At 51.8% G+C, this 21,481-nt stretch overlaps 1 protein-coding gene across 1 annotated transcript in view; it reads right to left on the bottom strand.

Moving 5' to 3' along the window:
• Positions 1–19,583, bottom strand: part of Pik3c2b (phosphatidylinositol-4-phosphate 3-kinase catalytic subunit type 2 beta) — a 39,621-nt gene extending 20,038 nt beyond the window's left edge. The window contains exons 1-12 of the mRNA XM_032914629.1: positions 18,575–19,583; positions 15,476–15,576; positions 14,554–14,708; positions 14,041–14,161; positions 10,863–10,974; positions 10,631–10,710; positions 9,952–10,015; positions 8,395–8,541; positions 6,045–6,238; positions 4,848–4,970; positions 925–1,092; positions 285–396 (exon numbers count right to left, since the gene is read on the bottom strand). Coding sequence (XP_032770520.1) covers positions 285–396; positions 925–1,092; positions 4,848–4,970; positions 6,045–6,238; positions 8,395–8,541; positions 9,952–10,015; positions 10,631–10,710; positions 10,863–10,974; positions 14,041–14,161; positions 14,554–14,708; positions 15,476–15,576; positions 18,575–19,504 — 2,307 coding nt within the window. The 5' untranslated portion in view covers positions 19,505–19,583. The remainder of the gene's footprint in view (positions 1–284; positions 397–924; positions 1,093–4,847; positions 4,971–6,044; positions 6,239–8,394; positions 8,542–9,951; positions 10,016–10,630; positions 10,711–10,862; positions 10,975–14,040; positions 14,162–14,553; positions 14,709–15,475; positions 15,577–18,574) is intronic.
• Positions 19,584–21,481: the final 1,898 nt, after the last annotated feature.

The raw sequence follows: 21,481 nt of genomic DNA on the forward strand, positions 1-21,481 counted from the left end.
AGAAGTATGAGGTCTCGAAGCAAGGGGAGAAGGTCTCAGACCTATCTTCAGAGGATGCCGTGAAACTGGGGGAGGGGAGGGGCGTGTGTGTGTGTGTGTGTGTGTGTGTGTGTGTGTGTGTGTGTGTGTAGGGAAAGCCCTTTCACTCGCACTCTCCTGTTCACTGAGATGCCTGGTCGTATCTCATCCCCTGCCCAGAGTCCCTAGCCAGAGCTCAATGGGAGCCTTAGAGTTGACTTTGGTGTCGTGTGATAGGTGAGTGGGAGACGTAGGCTGGGTCTCACCTGCAGGATGACACTGTCTGGCTGGTGGAAATTTGGTGCACTCCAACGGGCACTGGAGTTCTCCTGTGTTGCTGGCCACAAGCCCAGAAGCTTTCGGCCACAGGTCAAGACTCTAAGGCAGAAGGAGGGTAGGATGAGCCAACAACCAGTGCCTAGGCTGTGGGTTTCTCTTCTGCTCTTTTATCCCAAACCTTTCCTAGGCAAAGCTTCTTCCCTACTTCCTTGGATCATCCCCACAGACCACGGGTCTTACTTCAAGCTCTAGGAAGGCTCCTGTTGCAGAAAGCCTCTCTGAGCTCACCACTCCCTGAACCAGGATGACCCTTTGGCAGGGACACCTCCGTGAGGTAGACAGGCCTGGGTAGATGACCTCTGAAGTCCTTCTGGTGACAGGACCGGATGACTTGATACAGGGACGGTGCTTTCCCATGCCCCTCCCCCACCTACCAGGTTACATCAATAGTCCTGGCCACCAGTTCCGTGCATTGACCTCTCTACTGACACAGAGGCCTCTGGGCTTCACAGTGGGCTCTGTGTGGCCAATCCTTCTCAGGGAGTACCACGTACAACAACCAGGCTTTATCTCCATCCCCCTCGTTCCCTTCCGAGGCCAGAAGCTGCTTCCTTGGAGCTCACGTACTGCCTGAAGTTGAAGAGGGGGGTAGTGACCCAACCCAGAGCTTCAGGCACCCGCTTTTGCTTATTGGCTTCGGAGGAACTCCCGGGAGGGGGAATGGGCAGGGCATAGAGTGTGGCACACAGCAGGGTCTCCCGAGGCAGCCTGTTCACCTGCACCGGAAAGCAGATCCTAGGAAACAAGGGGACCAAAGTCAACAGCCTTCTGGGGTTGGGGTGGGGGAACAGGTACAAGGAGAGAATCAGTCTTCCACTTGGGTGTCACATTTGTCCCCAGATATGCCTCCCAAAGTACCAGGACAAGTAGGAAGAAACGCCAGGTTCTCTGCCCTCAGGGCACTTAGCTTGCCTGTCCCCCAACAACCTACTCATCTGTCTGGGTCCCCTCTCCTAGCCTCAGGGACATACCCCATAACAGGCTCAAAGTCATAGGAAGAAAGAGGAGGAGCTTTTCAGAGTTCTTTAAGAGTGAGAAAGGCAATGGGCAAGGCCAAGACATACATAAGCAGTGAGCACTGAAAGCCAGATGTTCTTCATGGTCCACTCTGACTGGACTACACCCAACCACACCCTCTGACTTCAGGGTAGGGAGATTTTGGGTGTGGGGAGGTGGAGAGAGCTGAGGGGCTAGGGAAAAGAGAGCCAGGAGCCACCCAGTTACCTTTCCAGGAAGCGGTCCCTGGGCCAAAGTCCACACTGCCACACCCTCCTGGCTGGCCCAAGGCCCAGCTGCTTCTACACCCAAAAGGCACAGAGGCAGGGCCACCACCCCCAAGGTCAGAGGTCACAGATAAGGCAGCCTCCCTCTTCACTGCCCCTCACTCCCAGGGGAAGTCTCCACTCAAAGAAGGCACTCAGCAGCCTCGGACTGGCACAATCCTGTTCTGCCCCAGCTGCTTCTACCCTGGGGGCCCCACAGCTATAATTAGGGCCCCTTCAGCAAGCAACCAGTGGATACGCCAGGCTGGGTTTGGCTGGAGGTGACAGAGCACGGCGGCTGGGACTATTTTGAGAGCAAGCTGATCCCTTGTCCTACTACAGTGGGAGGGAGAAGCAGCTGACCCCATAGCCAGGGAGAGGAGTTGGTCTGGTCATCCAACAAGGAAGAGGAGCTGACTCCTGGTATGGACATAATCCCAGCTCTTGGTAGGCTGAGACAGGAGGACTGCTGGCATTTCGAGGTCAACATAAGTCTGCATGAGTATGAGACCCTGTCTTGGGAAGGAAGGAAGGAAGGAAGGAAGGAAGGAAGGAAGGAAGGAAGGAAGGAAGGAAGGAAGGAAGGAAAGAAAGAAGGAAAGAAGGAGGGAGGGAGAAGGAAAAGGGAGGCAAACTGTCTGACCGAAACCATAATACAGAGAAGCAGACAATGCCTCCCCTTTCTCAGGTCTCAGTATATCTGAGATTCCAACCATTTGCCTGGGCTAGGTCAAGGGAACCACTACTTCTCCTGAAGAGCTGACTCTTCTCTCCGAGCCCTTCTCCAACATTATAACACTGGGGGTACCTCCTTCAGGGCATGTGCTGGGGCCCCTGCTTGGCCACTCGCAATCTTGGGCAACTGAACTGACAGCATGGCACTTGGCATGCTCACCAGGGGAGGAGGGACCTATAGTTTGGGTCCTTTGTGCTGTGTGATATTAGTTATTATAGTGGAACTGGCTGACGTGACATAGACAGCATTTTCACACAAATATTCCCCTGGGCATTAGTCACTGCCAGCCACCTGGAACAGAGAAACAGGAACTGAGAAAGTCAGAGCTCAGATCTAAGATGAGGGCAGTGGAGAGAGCATTTATTTACCAAGCAATAGATGTTAGGCCAAGTTTGGTCTCCCTTTCTCATTCTGTTGCTCTGTCTCTCTGTCTCTCTCTTATCATCTGATTATTTAGCTTAGGCTGGTCTTGAACTCACAGCAATCCTCTTGCTTTAGCCTTTTAAGTACTGGATTACAGGTGTGGCTCACCACGCTCAGCTATCCAAGTACTTTCCTATGTATTGGTTTGTTTCACCTCAGTGCTACTGATGAATCTAGGCAAACAGTCTACCACAGAGCCAGTAGTGTCCTTAGTGTCCTAATGACTCTTCCAAATCTTGTGGAGCACTCCTAGAACCGCCTCCATTCCAGGCTGTGTCTCCAGTACCATCTACTGAGGATGGCTGGCTCAAAGCTGAGTCCAGAACTTCAGCCGGCGGTACCTTTTCCCACATGCCTTGGCCTTCATTAAGAAGGGCAATGTGGCCATGTGGCGGTGCCGGTCTTTAATCCCAGCACATGGAAGGCAGAGGCAGGTGGATCTCAGAGATCAAGACCAGTCTGGTCTACAGAGTGAGTTCCAGGACATCCAAGGCTACATAGAGAACCACCTCCCACAGGGCCTGGCCCTGTGTAACAAGGTAAGAGTTCTTGAACCTAGTGTGGAAGGTCACCCACACGGGAGGCTGGGCTGTGTCCATACCTCAAACTCTGTCAGGGAACAGGCCCAGTGGTTAGTGAGGATGGAGAATCTCCATGGAGACTCTTGACTTTGGCGGGATTACACAGAACCCAGGTCTCGCTATGTAGTCCAATCTGCTCTCAGATTCGCAGCTGTTCTGCCTCAGCTTCCTGAATGCTGGTATTACAGACCCTGAGCTCCACGCTCTGCTCCTGAGGGACTACTTAATGCCACTAGCTTGTACAGCCCTAAGAACGACCTAAGTATGAAGAACGGGATATGCCTTCCCTCTAGTCCCTCTATAAACAATCTACCCAGACCCCTCGACTACTTATTTGAGCATCCTTGACCTCCCCAAGGACACTCTTCTGTCTTTATCATCTGCATTCCTCACACTTAAATTGCATTTGCTGCTTTGCAAAGGAGGACACAGACATGGTAGCCTGGGGAAGTGAAGCTTGGTGGGGATTGTGGGCACATCAGGCAATGAGCTTTCTGACTGATGGAGGATAAATAAGGTCCAGGACTGACGAGCACTGGGGGGGAGCGGGGTGGGGGTGGGGGAAGTCAAACCTGCATTACTACCCTTGTGGTCCCCTCGCCCCTCATTTTTCTCCTGGTTTGTTTGGCTGAGGCTTTCCTTCCAGAAATCAAATTACTGTTAATAAATGGTACCTGATGCCATCTTGTGCTGGTGGTTATTGTAGTTATGACCTGCCTGTCTCCCACACCCACCTCAAGGTTAAACAGGTGTTCTCAAGTCTCAATTTGAGAAGCTAAGACACAGACAAGCTGGAGAGGGCATGGGATTACCAAGAGAGCCAGAAACAGAGCCTTACTCCTTGGCTCCACAGTCATTCTTCCTCTCCTAGACAACTGTCCCTGCACTATGCATAATGGACAAGTCAAGCTCCCCTCTGCCCTATCCGGTTCCGTAGGTATTGAGATGGGATCTCCTGCTTGGCCTAGAATTTGCTTTGTAGCCCAGGGTGGCCTCAAAATTGCAGCCTCTGCCTCCCGAGTGCTGAGATTCTAGATCTGGTTTTATGTTGTTCTGGGGTCAAAACCCAGGGCCTTGTACATGCTAGTCAACTATGTACAGCTATGCGGGGCTGTATCTTAGCCCCTCTGCCTATTCCAAGAGAATGTTGGGAAGAAGGAAAGTAATTAAAAAAAAAAAAGTCTGAAGACGAGTTAAATGCTTTAAGAGAGGCAAGAGAAAAGCCAAGAAAGGTATTTTTTAAAACCAGCAAGTAACGTTTACACGACCTAGTACAGATCATAAAGAACCTTTATGGGTACTTCCGGTTGGATGTTCCCAATAACTTGAAAGAGACAGGAAATGACTCAAGAGGTTGGATGACCTATCTGGATAAGGAACCTGATTTAACCCAGGCTTGCGCTCAGTTCCAGGTCTGACTCCTGCTCCAGGGTATCCCTGAAGTAGGCAGGTTAGCCGAGGTCATCCTGGAGCTTAGGGAGGGCTTACTGCTGGTCCCAGATGATGAGGTGGAACAGGTACTTGGAGAAGTGAGCCCGCCGGGTCTGCAGGGGGCTGCAAAGTTCCTTGCCACCGTGGCTGAGGGAGCAGGAGAGGTAGAACTCTTCATAGCTACAAAGCAATCAGAGCGGGTCAGGACCAGTACAGCTGCCCTTAAAACCAACCTCAGCCACCCTGCTGCCAGCTTCCATTTCCTCCAGTAGACTTACTTCTCTTGATCTCTGGAGAATGCAACATGGGGTCAGGGTAGGACAACCAAACCAGGCTTAAGGAAGTGGGCTTAGGAACAGCAGCTCAATCGGGATCCCTAGACCCCTGAGTTTTAGGCCCATGGTGAGTATAGGAATTTTTTTTTCTTTGTCATTTCATGGGAATGGCTGTCTAACCTCCTATAGTCAGTTCTGGCCTATCCAGTGCAGCACACAGGCACACACCGGTGTGTGTGTGTGTGTGTGTGTGTGTGTGTGTGTGTGTGTGTGTGTGTGTGTGCAGGCAAGGAGGGTGGGGGAAGAAAACGACATATGCTGCTGTGAATACCAGCACATGGGGGTCCCTGTGGCTCATGACAGGTGCCTGACAGAAGAGGTCAGAGAAGGCCCCTGTTTCCCAGGCTGCCTCCTTTGTTCTATGCCAATCGCCCAGAGGAATACATTAAGGGAGAAACAAAGAAAGGAGGGGAAGGGAGGAGAGGGGGGAGGGGTCGGTAAGGGTGGGACGGGGCCAAATGCCTATTCCCCCAGGCCCCAGGACTCTGGAGACCCAGAGGAAGAGCTGAGGACTACCAAATGGATGTCCTCCTCCTCCCATCCTGCAAGGGAACCCCAGACAAAGGGTCATCCCCTCCCCACCACCCTCATTGTGCATCTGCAGGGGAGTGCAGCCATTGCTGTGGGCCACACTCTATCTGGGAACTAGCCATCTGTCACTTGTCTCCCTCAGCTGGCTTTGGATCTGGAGGGGGCAGAGAGGCTGAGGCAGCCAGGGCTGGAGAACTGGCAGGTGCTTATCTATCTCCTAAGGGGACTTTCACTCTCTGAGAAGGATACAGACTAAGGGTCCCTCCAGGTACTGGGCTCATCCCCCTTAGCCCCAGGTACCAGAATGCCACATAATAACAACCATCCTAAAACGGAGGACCACAGTCAGCCCCACCCCCGTCACTCAGGCCTCCCAGCTCTGACTTACCTGGTAGCCCAGATGATGGGAATACGATGAGTGCCATAGACAGTGAAGGCCAGGGCCCCAGAGAAGTGGCAGGCCTCTTGAACCAAATCATGCTTTCGGCTCCCAGGTACGGCCGTCTGGAAGTCTGCATTGAATGTGCTGCAGTACAGCTCCACCAAGTCCAAGATGGCTGCTGTCAAGGCTTCTACCACCTTCTCTGTGAAGGGGGTTGTGGGGGAAGGTCAGAAAGGAAACTCATTAGGACTCAATAGGGGCCATTCTGTTGCCATGACACTAGCAGTATGGGACAGCTTGGGACAGGGATCCCAGAACGTCGGCCAATTTCTAATAGCTGTGACAAAGCTTACCCACGTGTGGAGAGACGGGAAAGATACAGGAGCATGCACTGAGCTCATGTAGAGAGTAAATGTGGGCTGTATACGGACACTTAGCATTATTTAGTGCTACAATGTTATTTTTAAAGACGTCACTTTCTAAGGAGACAGCTCAGTGGTTAAAAACACTTGGCTGCTCTTCCAGAGGACTCAGGTTTGATTCCCAGCACCCATGGCGGCTCACAACTCTGACTCCAGTTCCAGGGGCAGGGATCCAACACCCTCTTCTGACTTTTGTGGGCATCAGGAATGCATGTGGCACACAGAGTTATATACACAGGCAACATATCCATACGAATAAAATAAAAACAACTCCTTTTTTAAACAAGGATTTTTCTTGACAAAACACAAAACCAAAAGACAGTGCTTGGAAAGCATGTGGACACAGACTCAGACAGACAGAGAGACAGACATGGAGGGAGGGAGGGAGGGAGGGAGGGAGAGAGAGAGAGAGAGAGAGGAGCTAGAAATTCTATTAGCTCCTAGAAGACTTTAGAGGGCAATTTATTCATCCATGAAGTCCAAAGTTGGATTCATTTTTTTTTTCTTTTTTTCGGAGCTGGGGACCGAACCCAGAGCCTTGCACTTGCTAGGCAAGCGCTCTACCACTGAGCTAAATCCCCAACCCCAGATGGATTCATTTTTTAAGAAAGCCAATGATGGGGCTGGAGAGATGGCTCAGTGGTTAAGATCACCGGCTGCTCTTCCAAAGGACCCAGGTTCAATTCCTAGCACCCACATGGAATCTCCCAGCTGCCACCAGGATCCAACATCCCCACATAGGAATACAAGCGGACCAAAGTCCTAGGGCAAAATCCTGCTGCTTCCCATCCTCCCAAGTTGTAGTCTTAATTGGAAGTGCAAGGGGTTGTGGCTGCCAAGAGAAAAATCACAGCTTAGCAGGGTGAGCTTTTCCATCTGGATCGAAAGATAAACTCATCCTTGCCGATGATGCCCCTACCCCAGCTCACCACTCTCTCCTAAGCCTGATTAGCAAGAATAATGAGGGGAAAGATCTGTGGAAAGAAATACGGGCTCCAGCTGTGTCCACACCTCATTCGGACACACACACACACACACACACACACACACACACACACACACACACACACACACACACACACACTGCCAAGAAGGAAGAAGAACAGTTTCCAGCCTCTGTGGGACAAAGAGGGCGTGCAGCACCCTTACCTCGGTTTTCCCTCACGGTCAACACGCTGGGATCCTGTTGGGGGAAGTAAAACCTAGAGTGAGACAGAGCGCCGGTCCATTTATTAGTGCCAGTTGGTAGGGCTTTTCACAGCTGTGCTCATCTGGGCCAGGCAGGGCTGAAATGTGAGGAGCAGAGATCCTCCAGGGAGAGGGAGGGAGTGACGGTCTGTACCAGAGCCACGGGTGGACGGAGTAAGCAGATAAAAAAAGCCATGCTCTCCCTAAGAAAGAGACCGGCAAGGCTGGGGATACAGGTCCTGTGGTGTTAGCTCGCCTGACTTTACTGCACAGATCCACCGTGGAGTCACTGAATCCCTGGCTCTGGGGGTCCCCCATCTCACTCTGGTTTTGCACCCTCATAGATAAGCAAACTGTCAGGCAAAGCCTTTCTGGCCCTGGCTCATGTGGTTATTCCCATGAGGCTGAAGCTAGCTCTATGCTTAAGGAGAGGGACAGGCTTGGTATCTGTTTACCAGGAGCTCTTGAGTCAGAACTGCTTACACGCAAATGATGGAGATGAAGAAGAACCTTTCATCATTTTTTTTTCTTTTATTTGTCTTGAGACAGGGTCTCACTGTGTGGCCCATGCTGTCCTGGAACTCACTATGTAAAACAGCCTGGCTTGACAGAGATCAGCTGCCTCTGCCTCCCAAATTCCAGCTGCTAGGAGAGCCTTTTAGTAAAGTAGCCAGCAAGTTTCATGGCGATCTACAGCCCGGTTACCCAAGAACGCCACTGTCATGCTAACACCTGGGTCCCTGTACCTTCTGGATTTTCGGCTGCATGCGTGACGGGCAGGGAGGCAGCTGGTTGAGAGCGCTCGTGATCTCAGGAGTCTCCACAGCAGCCAGAGCATTGCAGATGGCCTTCACAGACTGGACCACCCTGTCAGCCTTCAGTGGGAAATCCCCCTGTGGGAGGCCATACAGTGAGGCAAGTGATTCAGCTCTCCGCCTCCCACAGCCCAATCCTAAAGGCCATGCAGGAGCTAATGACTCTAAGGAGGAATTCTAGGAACCACACTTTGTTTGCGTTGGGTAGACCACATCCATTCTCTCCAGTCTGTCGGCCACAGCGAGGCAGAACCTTTTATCCCCAGTTTGCAGGGACGTCTACTTCTGCTACACAAGCATACACAGGTCTCCGCCAAAGGAAATCAGTTGGCAGGGACCAGCGAGGAGGTGAGAGAAACGCAGTGAGGCCCCCACTCGCTTGCCCAGATTTCTCATAACTCACCATAGACTGCCCAGGTCAAGCCTTCACATCCACAGACACGCTTCACTCTCCCCTCCCCTCCACACTTCACTCTCCCCTCCCCTCCACATTTTGGCTCCCAGTGCTCTCTCATCAGAACTTTCCTCCTCTGTCTGACCATGACTCCTTGTGTCCATTCAGATTAGGGACTAGGACTCCTTCACCAAGCTCCCTGCCCCTAACCTCCCTGGTCATCCTCTTGTATCTAATAGCTTTAGATGAACATTCCGTTTCTCTAACCACACAAGCTCCCTGAGGCTAAAGCAATTCTTAGGCTGTGCCCCCTCACCTCTACCCAACCCCCAAACTAGCACAGGACACTACAGAATGGTCTAAGAACTCTCATCAGTGCCCCTGTTGTTGTAGAAGCTGCCACAGAATAGATTCTAGTAGTGTGTGAAGGGTGTACTAGACTTACCGCCTCAGAGGAAAGAATCTGTGATTGAGGGGACCAGATTGTTACTTTGCTTGGCTTTTTGAGACAGGGCCTCACTATATCACTCTGGTTGGCCTGGAACTCACTGGGTAGACCCCGAACTCAGAGAGCTCTGCCTGTTTCTGCCTTCCAAGTGCTGAGATTAAAGTGTGCCACTGTGCCTGCCAAGGGTTTTGAACTTTGAAGACCACTTCCAAAGAACTCTGCTTTTGCTTCATGATATTTGGGTAAATGGTTCCAAGGCTGGCACTTCCATGTAGTTCCAAGAGGAGAAGGATCTAGTCTTGGGACTTGCCACTCTCCTGGGGGTGTGATACCTATGTCACAGCCTCAATAGAACATCTTAAGACAGTGTTCCTGGGTACTTCTGACAGTAAAAAAAAAGGCCTGGGCCACAACTCTTAGCTTGGAGTTGCTCTATTCCAGAGACAGCAGTCAGAGCCCACCTCCTGACCTTCACAGAGGGCAGAACACCTTCTAACACACTCGGCAGCTGCCTCACCGCCAGATGTTGTTTTGCTTGCCCAGAGCCAGGGGAGTGAAAAGAGGCGTCACCGACAGCCAACTGATCGCAGGAAAGAAAGGAACTTCTAGTAGCTCCTCTCTGGTCGGTCCCAGGATGTATACTCACTTCAGCCAGTAGGAAGGCATCCACCTCATTGTGGTAAGTGTCAAACAGAAGACTCAAGGCCTGCCTGGGGACGTGGGGTGAGAAAAATCACAAGAGAGATCACAAAAAATTCACTGCTCTGGGAGACCCATGTTCCCCCTTCCTTCTCCACTGTTCAAGGATCAGACCCTGATGTTCCCATTCTTCCCATGCCCTCACGAGGATGGAAAAGGGGTCCTTTCCAAGTAGCTACCTCTTACCTAGAAAGGGACAGAAAAGGACCTGGGGCAGTGTTTCTCAACCTGTGGGTCTTGAACGCCATAGAGATCCCACATTAGAAATTTATATTATGACTTGACTTGTAATGGTAGCAAAATTACAGTTACAAAGTAGCAATCACCATAGATATCCCACATCAGAAATTACATTACAACTAGTAGCAAAATTGCAGTTACAAAGTAGCAACGAAATCATTGTATGGTTGGGGAGGGGTGGTCATTGCAGCATGAGGAACTATATTAAAGGGTCACAGCGCTGGGAAGGTTGAGAACCACTGACAGGGATAGAGGAGAAGGGCATCCCTGCCAAGTTTCTAGACATTGATGTGGAGCTGTCATCCTAGCCGGAAGCTAGGCAAGTATATCCATGCCATCCCTCACAGTTCCTGCTTAGACTCCACCCAGGTGGTACCCACTCTCACCTGCTGATGGTCTGCTTGACTGGCCGCTCTTGAAGATGGATGAGGTAGTTCAAGGTGGAAGGGCTCTGGTCATCATTCACCTGAGTGAGTGAGCAGGGCCCTGGTCAGGCAGGGATGATGTCCTTTCCTCAGCCCAGGATACCTACCCCACTTCCTTAAGCTGTTCTGCATCACCCTTTGCCCATTCTGCCTGCTCAGGTTTGTACAACTGTCAGCAATTTTCAACACGTACCGTCCGGGCCAGGTCGCTCCGGATAGCCTTCTGCTCCATCAGCTGCAGTCGGATGTTGATGTCAAACTTGCGGCAGTGTTGGATATACTCATGGCTTCCCAAGGCGTGCTTACTGGTGGGGGAGGGGACAAGACCATTAGTGCCTTAGGGACTCAGTGGGAGGAGGGATGGGTCCTTTAGCTTGGGGAGAGACAACCAGGGAGGACAGAAGGGAAGGCAGAGGGGAGAAGGGGGAAAGTCCTGTGTTGTAAGCCTTACCCTTTACTCATGGGAATGTCATGGTAAAGCATGGGGTCTTTCTGAATAAAAGTCACCCACAACACTTAGCCCTTGGGCTACACAAATAATGGTTCACTGGCTCATTCCCAGGATGCTGTAAAGAGTTGGTTTCTGGGCTAGAGAGATGGCTCAGTGGTTAAGAACACTGACTGCTCTTCCAGAGGTCCTGAGTTCAAATCCCAGCAACCACATGGTGGCTCACAATACTCTGTAATGAGATCTGATGCCCTCTTCTGGTGTGTCTGAAGACAGCTATATTGTACTCATATAAATAAATAAATCTTTTTAAAAAGGGGGGTTGTTTAAATCTCCTTTCTTGGCTTTGACAACCAAGAAAAGATTGAGTTCCCTACCCTCTTTTTGTGCTACTCCTAAGGTGGTGCTGAGGACAGATGAGGCAATCTGACCAGAGTTCCAGAACTATTATCCAGACACAGGTCCTATCCAGACACAGGTTCCATCCCGCCACTCCCCTCCATGGTCCTGCCTGATTATGAATCCCCTGGGAGTCTTCCCATTCTAAGAGGTGTGAGTAGTTCTGGCCCTGCCTGATGAATCCCCTGGGAGACTTCCCATTCTAAGAGGTGTGAGTAGTTCTCGCTGCTCAGCACCCACACGGGAGACCCTTAGTTCCTAGGAGGCAGCCTGCTGATCCCTCTGCCACACTACCTCATCCCCTCCCTCCAAATCACACCTTAATCTGAAAGGAAACCCACAAGAAAGGGCTGAACCAGCACCACTCTGGGCCGGTGCACAAGTGGGGCCAGGCCCTAGCATCTGAGTAGCAGAAGCCGGAAAAGGACTTCCTTCCTCCGTAGAGGTGGGAATCTAGACTAGAATGGAAGAAAATGGAGGGGAGCAGAAGGGAAGAGGGATGCAGAAGACTCTGGAAATACAGGACCTCAGGCCGAAAAAAAATACCTCAGGCCGAACACAAGCAGCCTAGAGTTAGAGGCTCCCCACATCCTGAGGGGACCAGGCACCTGCAATATGAGCTCTGATAGGCTAAGGCTAAAGTAAAAGTGAACTATGGCGTGGGAAGGCTAGACCGTGAGGCAGGGCGGGCCTGCGGGAGGGTCTGTGAGGAAGGAAGAGTGAGAGCAGTGGTAGAGAGGGGGAGGTAGCAGGAAACCCAGCCTCCCTTAGGACTGTCTCAAGGCTCTTATCACTGAGCTGCCTGCATCCTGGAGCAACACTCCCCTTCAGTATCGGCCCCTCCAGCTCAGTGAAACAATCCTGAGGCTTCCTTGGGAACTAGCAATTTTCTGGAAACTCCAGAGGGCCCTTTCCACCCAGGACATGGCGCTATGCAGGGTGGACGGGTAGAACCAGGGAGTCAGGGCCCCAGGGACTCCAACTTGTTTGTGGAAGGGCTTCAGCTGTGCTGCACAAGTTGGGGTCGGGGTAAGGGGTAGCGTGTGACCCAAAGACCACTGCCTGGTATCACATCATTAGGAATACTGACATGTCCTACTACTTCTGGATTGGGACTCTGCAGGGAAAATGTGTCATCTGTGACTTGGGAGTCCCATGTGTCTTCCTCTGGGGTTGGTCCTTTGTTGCCAGTATCCACTGACTGCTCATGAGGTCCTCCTTACTCTGACCTCATCCCCTCTGTCCATCTGTCACTGTCTGTCTGTCTGTCTGCCTCAGTCTCTGTGTGTGTGCGCACACACACAGATGAAACCCAGGGCTTCATCCATGCTAGGCCTCATCTCTACCACCACTACACCCCCAACACCAAAGAGCAGGCCTCACAGTTGGTCAATGGAAAGCCAGAACTGAGTATAAATTGTGTTCTCCGGAGTCTGATTTACCCACGATAGCCCTGGGCCCAGCACTAGCATTTCCAGGAGACCCTGCACCAGGATCCCTCCCTGCCCCTCTAGCAGGGGGCAAGAATACAGTGAACACATCATGGAATGTATTTTGTGGATGCCCTGGAATTATATCACGATGGGGCCTGTTTTCTTTTCCCTCAGTTTCTAGATGAGGATGCAGAGGCCAGAGAGTGGTCACTATCCCTAATGCTGAAGACATCTGTCAAGAAGCGAACCTTTATTTAGTACTGGCTATCAATCCTGTGCTCTAACCACACCATAGTAATCTATCAAGGCTTGCTCGAGGGAAAATGCTCACAGTGGCAGTTCTCAGGCTCCACTAAGGAGGGAGATAGAGGCCTTGCCTATCCCTGCTCACAAGGTCTGTTTCCTCCAAGGGGCACACCATGGTGGGCAGCTTGGGTGGAGAGAAGCAGAACTCCTGGTGTTTGCGCCACATCATTCTAACCCCAGGAGTGGGAGCCCTGCCTACCCCACCCCAGTTTTCCACAGTTCAGGGTAGTGGAGAGGCCTTCTCTTAGCTGATCCCACATCACACTTTCCAGAGAGGCTGCCTTTTGTAGAGGGCACTGGCTGAGGGAGCTGGAAGCCGGCCTAGGAGGAGGCTAAACAGCTGCACAGGCCAGTGGAACCAAAGGCAGAGAAAGCCAACCAGAGCCATTGTGGTGCCTTCCTTGGGTTCTATAAGGGCCTGTCTGCCTGGTGGCTGCATGCCCTCCAGAGTAGGAGAAGCCGCCTGCCGCTGCCCCTGAGCCACCCCCACATACTATGCACATCTCTCCGCATTCAGAAGCCTGCACACAGAGACGACCTCATCTTTGCTTAATCCCAGCTCCAAGCTCTTTCCACGGCAGATTTGGCTCAGGATCCAGCCAACCCAGCTGGAGGATGGAGCTCCTGCAGAAAGTGCGACGTGGCTGAGAATGTGCCCAGAGAGTGGGAGTCCTGACTGCAGGGCTGGGGAAGAGCGGCAAACGCTGAGCCAAGTAGAGCTCTCTCAGGGCCTTCCTCGCTCTCCCAACCAGAAGGCAAGTAAGGCCCTGGCTCCATTCACTCACTTTTGCAGGAATTCCTCCAGCCCACAGGGCTTGAGCACGAAGTCGCCCACATCCACCTCCCTCAGCTCGTCGTGGGTGTAGCAGAGGGTCTGGTAAATGAGCAAGTCCACGGTGGAGGAACCTGGAAGGGGCAAGGCAAACGAGCAAGGCAGTGACACGGGGCAACTGGGACAGACCCTCCCAGCCTTGATCTCTCTCTTTTTTTTTTTTTTTTTTTTTTTGGAGCTGGGGATCGAACCCAGGGCCTTGCGCTTCCTAGGCAAGCGCTCTACCACTGAGCTAAATCCCCAACCCCCAGCCTTGATCTCTTATCACCAGCTAAGTGGCCTCTAGCACCCACCGGCAGTCAGAGAAAGCGGACAAACACGCGAAGTAACCATGTGCCAGGAAAGCTGGCCCTGCGGAAATGTCCTCATTCAAGCTACAGAGTGAGGTGAGAAACAAAGCCCTCCAGTCCCAAACAATCCTCCTGCCTCAGCGCTGGGGACACTCATGTAAGCCCGACCAACTCACAGTTGCAGGTAAAGGTGAGTGGCTCCCGAAGACTGTCACACAACACAGTCACCTTCAGGTTGACCTCGTCCCCAAGGTGCTCTGGGCTAGGGGTGACAGTGCTCCAGACACACCCAGTGAGGGAGTAGTCCTGGGTATCAGAGCCCGTGCGCAGGCTGTATAGGAAGAAAGGAAGGACTCTTGCTGTTGTGTCTTCACAGGGTGGGCAGGGTCCTTCCCACCCATAGGCCAATGGCTTTTCTGTCCCTGCTCAGCTTAGCCCCCTGATCTGTAGGCTAAGCCGGGGCAGTGGGATAGCAGCCCAGGGAGGCTGTAGTCTTTGTGGTCATCTCTGTTATAGTCACAAACCAATCCTCACTGTGTGACAGTAGTAAGAGCTCCAAAAGGAGTTTTCTACACTAAGTTTAAAAGGATTTAACCAGTAAGTAGTTGGAAATCTATTTCCTTCCTCTTCTGTACAAGAGATGTTTTTTCCTTCACTGAGAGATATGTTTGCTCCTAACAGCACCTGAGGGTCAAGGGCCTGAAGTGGGAGGACAATAGGCTGACCAAGGCTCGTGAATTTTACTAAAAATGTGAAAGGATTTTTTGTTCTGTTTTGTTTTGTTTTCTGAGACAGAGTATCACTACGTAGCCTTGGCAGGCCTGGAACTTGCTATGTAGACCAGGCTGGCCTGAAGCTCAGAGAGATCCACCTGCCTCTACATCCCAAGGGCTGTGCCACCACACCCAGCAAACTTCCAAGATTTCATAAAAACCTGCAGACATCTGCTAGAGAAGGGTCCCACTCTGGAATTTTATTTACTATAGCTCTTCCTCCTTCCTAAAGGATGAGGTAGCTTCCTCTAGAGACCCAGACTCCAACCTCCCCAAACACGCACGCTCACACGCACCCAGCCCCCATCCCATCCTCAGTTCTTACATATCCAGCATGTGGCAGAACGCAGCAACTTCCTCATCTCTCTCCTCTGAGACCTCAAACAATTCATGGCCATTGGTGACAGTGTGGGGCCGAGAGCTCACCTTAAAAGGAAGAACAACTCACTCAGCGTTTTTCCCCCTGTGGAATCCCTTCTCTGAAGGGTCTCCCAGATGGACTTTCAGCATAACACTAAAGAACACACACACATACTCCACATGAAATCCAGAAATACATTTTTTTTAATCTGCCAACCTAGGACAGCAAAGGCTGAACAGAAAAAGGATTTGAAGCACGTGCTGAGAACAGAAGAAGCTGGGGCAGTGGACAAGAGTGGCCAAACCTGCCTTTTGAGGGGGACGTGTCTGACCAGCCCAGTGTGGCCATAATCAGGTAGTATGTAACAGCGCTGACAGTCATCATGGGCAAAGCATTCTTGGGAAGGCTTCCAGAGACATCCGGGTGAGCTGAGCTAGGTGAGACAGGTGGACAGCCCAAATGGTCCCCGGGGAGGCTGCCCTTGGACATCCAAAGCCCCGGAAACCAGACTCTAGGACTGAGCTCGTCGGTAGTGGTATGACATGGACACCCATGCCTTCTCAGGAGGAAGACCAATTGTGTCAGAGCAGAGCTCCGGGCTGGGAAGAGCCTAGCCCAGTTCCTTCTTTAGGCTCCTCAGTAGCTTGCTGGTTCTAAGTGGCTACGGCTACAGGCATCCTGCCCCAATCAGCCTCGTTTCCTCTCCCAGAACACACATATAGTACTGAGATCCTTAGAAAAGGCCCCAAACCATCTCCCATCCCAAGGCTGTTCTAAAACCCCCAGGAAACTGTCAATGAGGCCCAAGGAAGAGAGCCAGTATTGACAGGCCTCAAAGGCCTACCCAGGGCAGCCACAGGGAATGAGGCTTCAGCTCCATGGACTGCCAGGCTGCATCTGGTAAAGGCGGCAGGTTCTAACAGCTGCTCCGGGGAGGAAGAGGGCTGTCTGATGCTGTGGTCTGGGTGCCACCTCACCTCCCATCATCCCTTCAGCTGTTCTTATGCCCTCCTGCCCTCTCAGGGCAGAAGGCAGCAACCAAGCTCTTCCCTGAATGTTCTGACTGCAAATGTCCCTCCCTCTGGTCACTCTCGCTCCCCTGGATATGTGTAGGGTGGGGGTGGCAGTACATGAAGGAGAAGGCAGCAGCGGGGGCGGTTGGCAGTAGGGGGGCAGTTGGCATGTGAGGCCCTGGCTTTGCCAAGCGTATGCCTGTGTTCCAGTCCAAACAATAGTACCACTGTCAGCAATTAACCTATGAGAAAGAGTCAGAGAGAGAAAGCAGAGGCAAGAGAGGCAGGGAGGGAGAGGGACAAACAGAATGGCCACTGAAGGCCATTTCATACCCTTTCTGTACCATTCCCTGGCACTGTAAGAAAACAAAAGCCACTTACGTTTGCCCGGCTGGCAGGCCCTGGTGGCATCGTCCGATGCTGGTCGGGGGAGTCTGCCAGGCAGAGGCTGGCAGCGGGGGTACCAGGCTGGCATTTGGACCTAGCCCTTTCCAGAGATGGCTCACTGGGCCTGGGATAAGTAGGATCATTCCGGCTGGAAGCCCGGCGAAGGCGGGGTGGGGGTATAGGCGCAGAGCTCAAGGGGTCTCCCCTCCCAGCAGGTCGTGCCCCTGCCCCAAGCTGAGGTGGCGGGGACCACTGCCGCATCGTTTCTTTCCCCCACCCCAGAACTGGCAAGAGCTTTTTGCTTTGCCCTCCCTGCTTCAAGGAGGCTCCGGGCCAGGTCAGGCTCCCTCTCAGTACTCTGATGACACATGAGATGGGGGAGGGGAGACAAAGGTGACTGACTACCACCTACCCCAGGCTGCCTGACTCTGTGAGCAGGCCCAGCTCTGTGTGATGAACTCTCCCCATCCTATAAATAGCAGGAGCAGCCCCACCTCTGAGTTGAGCCTTTAAAAAGCCTGAGCTCCCGAGTTGCAGCTCACCCTGTTTAGGCTCTGAGGGACTGTCTGCAAAAGCAGAGGAAGGAAGGACTGTGCAGCTGTGCAGGGCTGGAACTGGTCCCTAAGGCTGGACAGGAGGCGGGAAAGCCCCAGGGCTCTAAGACAAAGGGTAAGGAGGAAAGGGCTGCAAAGAGGGGCGGGCCATAAGTTGCTACACAAGTCCGAAGCTATGGGGCAGCCACTTGACTTCTGGGAGCAGGGTGTCCAGAAGTCAAGGGTAAATAAGGTGGCCTTCAGGTCCCCTCCCCCAGAGACACTCCACGGGCCAAAGGCATATGAACACATCTGTGTTAGCCATCTGGGATGACATGAAGAGACTTTGTTCTTTATATATTATATTAATTATATTATATTATATTTATTATATGTTGTATATGATAAATAAGGCAAAGCATTATCATACTGTCAGGCTTTTTCTGACTATTTTCACTGAGGAAAGAGTGGGGAAAGATAGGTAAAGGTAAACGCCCCTACAGTATGACTGCACTTAACTGCCATTAAACTGTATGCTTTTAAATGGCCAGTGGCAAACGTGTAAGATATATTTTTTATCACGATAAAAGCAGTGAGGAAGGGAGAGACTTTGGAATTAGACCAGGGTCTAATACCAGCTCTGCCATCTCATGCCGAGTGGCTTTGGGGCATCAGACGGGCTGTTGTGGAGATCTGGACGGGGGTGGGGGGGGTGACCTACCACTAAACAAGTAGTCAACGCTTTGAGTGATCGGCAGGGCGGAGCCTCAGGAGACAGAAGCGGCTCAAGTCCCACCCCACCATTCAACCAGAGTGAGCTTGGTGACTCCTAACTCACATCATGAAAGAAGCACCAATCAGCAGCCAGAACTTCAAAACACCTGCCCCAGAAGGGCTCTTTTGATCATCACACTGAAACTTAGCCTAGGACAGGAGCCAGACTTTCCTGATGTTCCTGGCCCTGCCTCCCATAATAAAGCCTAGCTTGGATCCCTCCCCAACCTGCAAGGGCCCTGAGGGCAAAAGGGAGGACTAAAGGTGGAGTGAGTTCTTTGTAGATCTGAATTTGGAACGGCAAAGAGAAACTAGTTTACGTTCTGAAGGGAACGCACAGGAAGTAAGGTCCTCACCGGAGCGGCAGAAATCCGGCGGTTCTTGCCCGGTGTTGCGTTTTTTCGGTTGGCATATCGGGGCGTATAGGTTCGAGGGGGCACCTGAGGGGGCATCGTCTTACTCCGGGCCACAGGTTTCCCAGAGGTGTCCTTGCTTAAGTCCAGGGGTCCTCGGCCCTCCTTCCAGCCCCTGGTAGCGTCAGACAATATCTCCGAATCGTAAGTGGACTTCAAGTTGAGCCTCGTGATCGCATCGTTGATGCCGTCGTAGTCCACGGACCCCAGCACGTGTCGCTGTCCCCCACCATCGGGTAGCTCTCCCTCTCCTGGGTCCTGGGCCCCTAGCAGTTTGTCAGATGGCTGTTCCACCAAAGAGAAACTGTTGATGTCATCAGGCTGAGAGATCTTGGAGGGTGAGGGAGATCCCTTCCTAGGAGGCAAGGGAGGGGCATCCCAGATAGAGACCCGAGGAGGGAGAGGAGGTGGGGACAGTTTCTTGCAAGAGCCATCTGTGTCACCTGATACTGGAGACAGAGAGCATCTCCCATCTGAGCCATCAAAAATATAGAGATAGTCTCCAGACTGGGAGGCCTTGGGCCAGGGATCTGTGCCAGGCCGTGGATCCTGGGAGGTAGAGTTGGGGAGCTCTTCTGGTGGGGAGATGGAGTTGTAATTTAGGGTGGGATCAGAGCCAGAAAGACCACGCAAGAGCTTGAGCTCTGTCCGCCTGCCTGCTGGCTTGCTGTAGAAGTCCAAGGCTGGCTCATCCCAGCTGATAAGAGAGGGCTCTGTGTTTTGCTTGGCCCTGCTCTCCTCCTTGTGATGTCGGAGCCGGGAAAGAGCGTCATACTCCATCTGCAGGGCTTCAGCCATAGCCAGCTCTTTGCGGCTGATGCCCACCGACTCCAGGGATTTCCAGTGCTCCCCATTGCCCGGAGTCGAAGACATGATGAGGGCGAGGGGCACAGGAGACGACGACGACGAAGCCTTCTACTTCCTGCCAGCGTCGGGCCTGGAGGGCAGCAGGTACATGCTGTCTTGGGACCTGTAGGCAACGGGCAAAAATGTAATTCAGTTATAAAGCAAGACTTATCAATAATCAGATACTGTGACAATAAAGTGACGTAATCCGGGCCATTGTCCCTTTCCTCAATGCCCACAACAGAAGTAAAGAAACAGAAAGGCAGGCAAAAAGAGAGACCAGGGCAACTCTATTACAGCCATCCAGCCATCCTTGTACACACGTCTCCATCTCTGGTCCTAATTCCTATCCTTCCTTCCGTCACGTGTGCTCCCAGGAAAGAAAGAGGTACTTGGTTTATTCCTCTTAACAATTATTTATTTGTTTGCTCTTAGGGGAAGGCACGAACGCCACAGATACATGTGGAGATCAGAGGACAACCTTCATGAGTCCTTCAAAAACAGGTACTTAGCAGCAGCCAAGAGTAAAAAACGGGACGCACGGTCTCTTCAACCAAAGAGGATGGTTGTCTAGGGTCAGACTCACTGGTAGAGTGTCTGTCCGTCCAGCGTGCATGAGGCCCTGGCTTCCATCCCCAGCACTGCCCAAATCAGTGGTTCTCAACCTTCCTAACACTGTGACTCTTTCTTAATGCAGTTCCTCATGCTGTGCTGACCCCAACCATAAAATCATTTCACCGCTTCATCATAACTGTAAATTTGCTACTATCATGAACCATAATGTAAATATTTGTATTTTCCTGTGGTCTTAGGCGACTCCCATGAAAGGCTTGTTTGAGCTCCAAAGGTGTCACGACCCACAGGTTGAGAACCATTGTCTCAACCTAGGTATCTTTCAAAAATTAAGGTTAGGTGTGACGGTGAGGTGGCTTAGTAGTACAAACCTGAGGACCTGGGTTCGGTCACCAGAACTCATCTGAGAAGATAGAACCGGTCCTAAAGGTTGTCATCTGACTTCCACACACACGCTGTGGTGTGGCACACGCACCCACACTCAACTGCTTCTATTATATGTGCACATAATATTAATACAGTTAAGTATTTCTTAATTAGAAGGGGAGGGGTTCTATCAACAAGGCCTAGTGGTGAAACATTGACCTGGGAGGTTCAAGGCCCTGGATTTGAACCCCAGTGCCATAGGAAAAAAAAAATTAAGCCAGGCATGGTGGCACATGGTATAATCCAAGCATTCAGGAGGTAAAGGCAGAAGCCAGGCGTTCACAGCCAGCCTGGGTGGCATGGGAGATGTTTCAGAACAAAAATTAAGAAGAAGGGGCTGGAGCGATGGCTCAGGGGCTGAGAGCATTGTCTTGCAGAGGACCCACGTTCAGTTCTCAGCACCCATGCGGTGGTTCACAACTGTCATTAACTCCAGTTCCAGTCAATCTGATGCCCTCTTCTGAGCTCCCAGGGTAGCAGACACACATGTGGTGCACACGTATACACGCAGGCAAAACAGCCATACACATAAAATAAAAGTACGTAAATCTAGACATTAAAATTATCAAAGAAGCTGGGCAGTGGTGGTACACGCTTTTACTCCCAGCACTCGGGAGGCAGAGGCAGGTGGATCTCTGAGTTCAAGGCCAGCCTGGACTACAGAGTAAGTGCCACAGCTACTCAGAGAAACCCTGTCTCAAAACCAAAACAAAACACCCAAAAATTAGCAGAAAAGAGAGAGACCAGCTCCCATGCCGTCACACATAGCTAGTAGAACGTAAAATAGCATAACCACCTTGGAAAGGGCAGCTTCTGCCTGGATGCTGCCACGATTCCCGCCATAATGATAATGGACTGAACCTCTGAACAAGTGTAAGCCAGCCCCAATTGAATGTTGTCCTTTACAAGAGTTTCTGTGGTCATGGTGTCTACTCACAGCAGTGGAACCCTAACTAAGACAATCCCCCAAACTAGAAATGACCCAAATGTTTATATGGTGATTCT

This window comes from Rattus rattus, chromosome 10 (assembly GCF_011064425.1).
Source record: "Rattus rattus isolate New Zealand chromosome 10, Rrattus_CSIRO_v1, whole genome shotgun sequence".
NCBI lineage: Eukaryota > Metazoa > Chordata > Mammalia > Rodentia > Muridae > Rattus > Rattus rattus.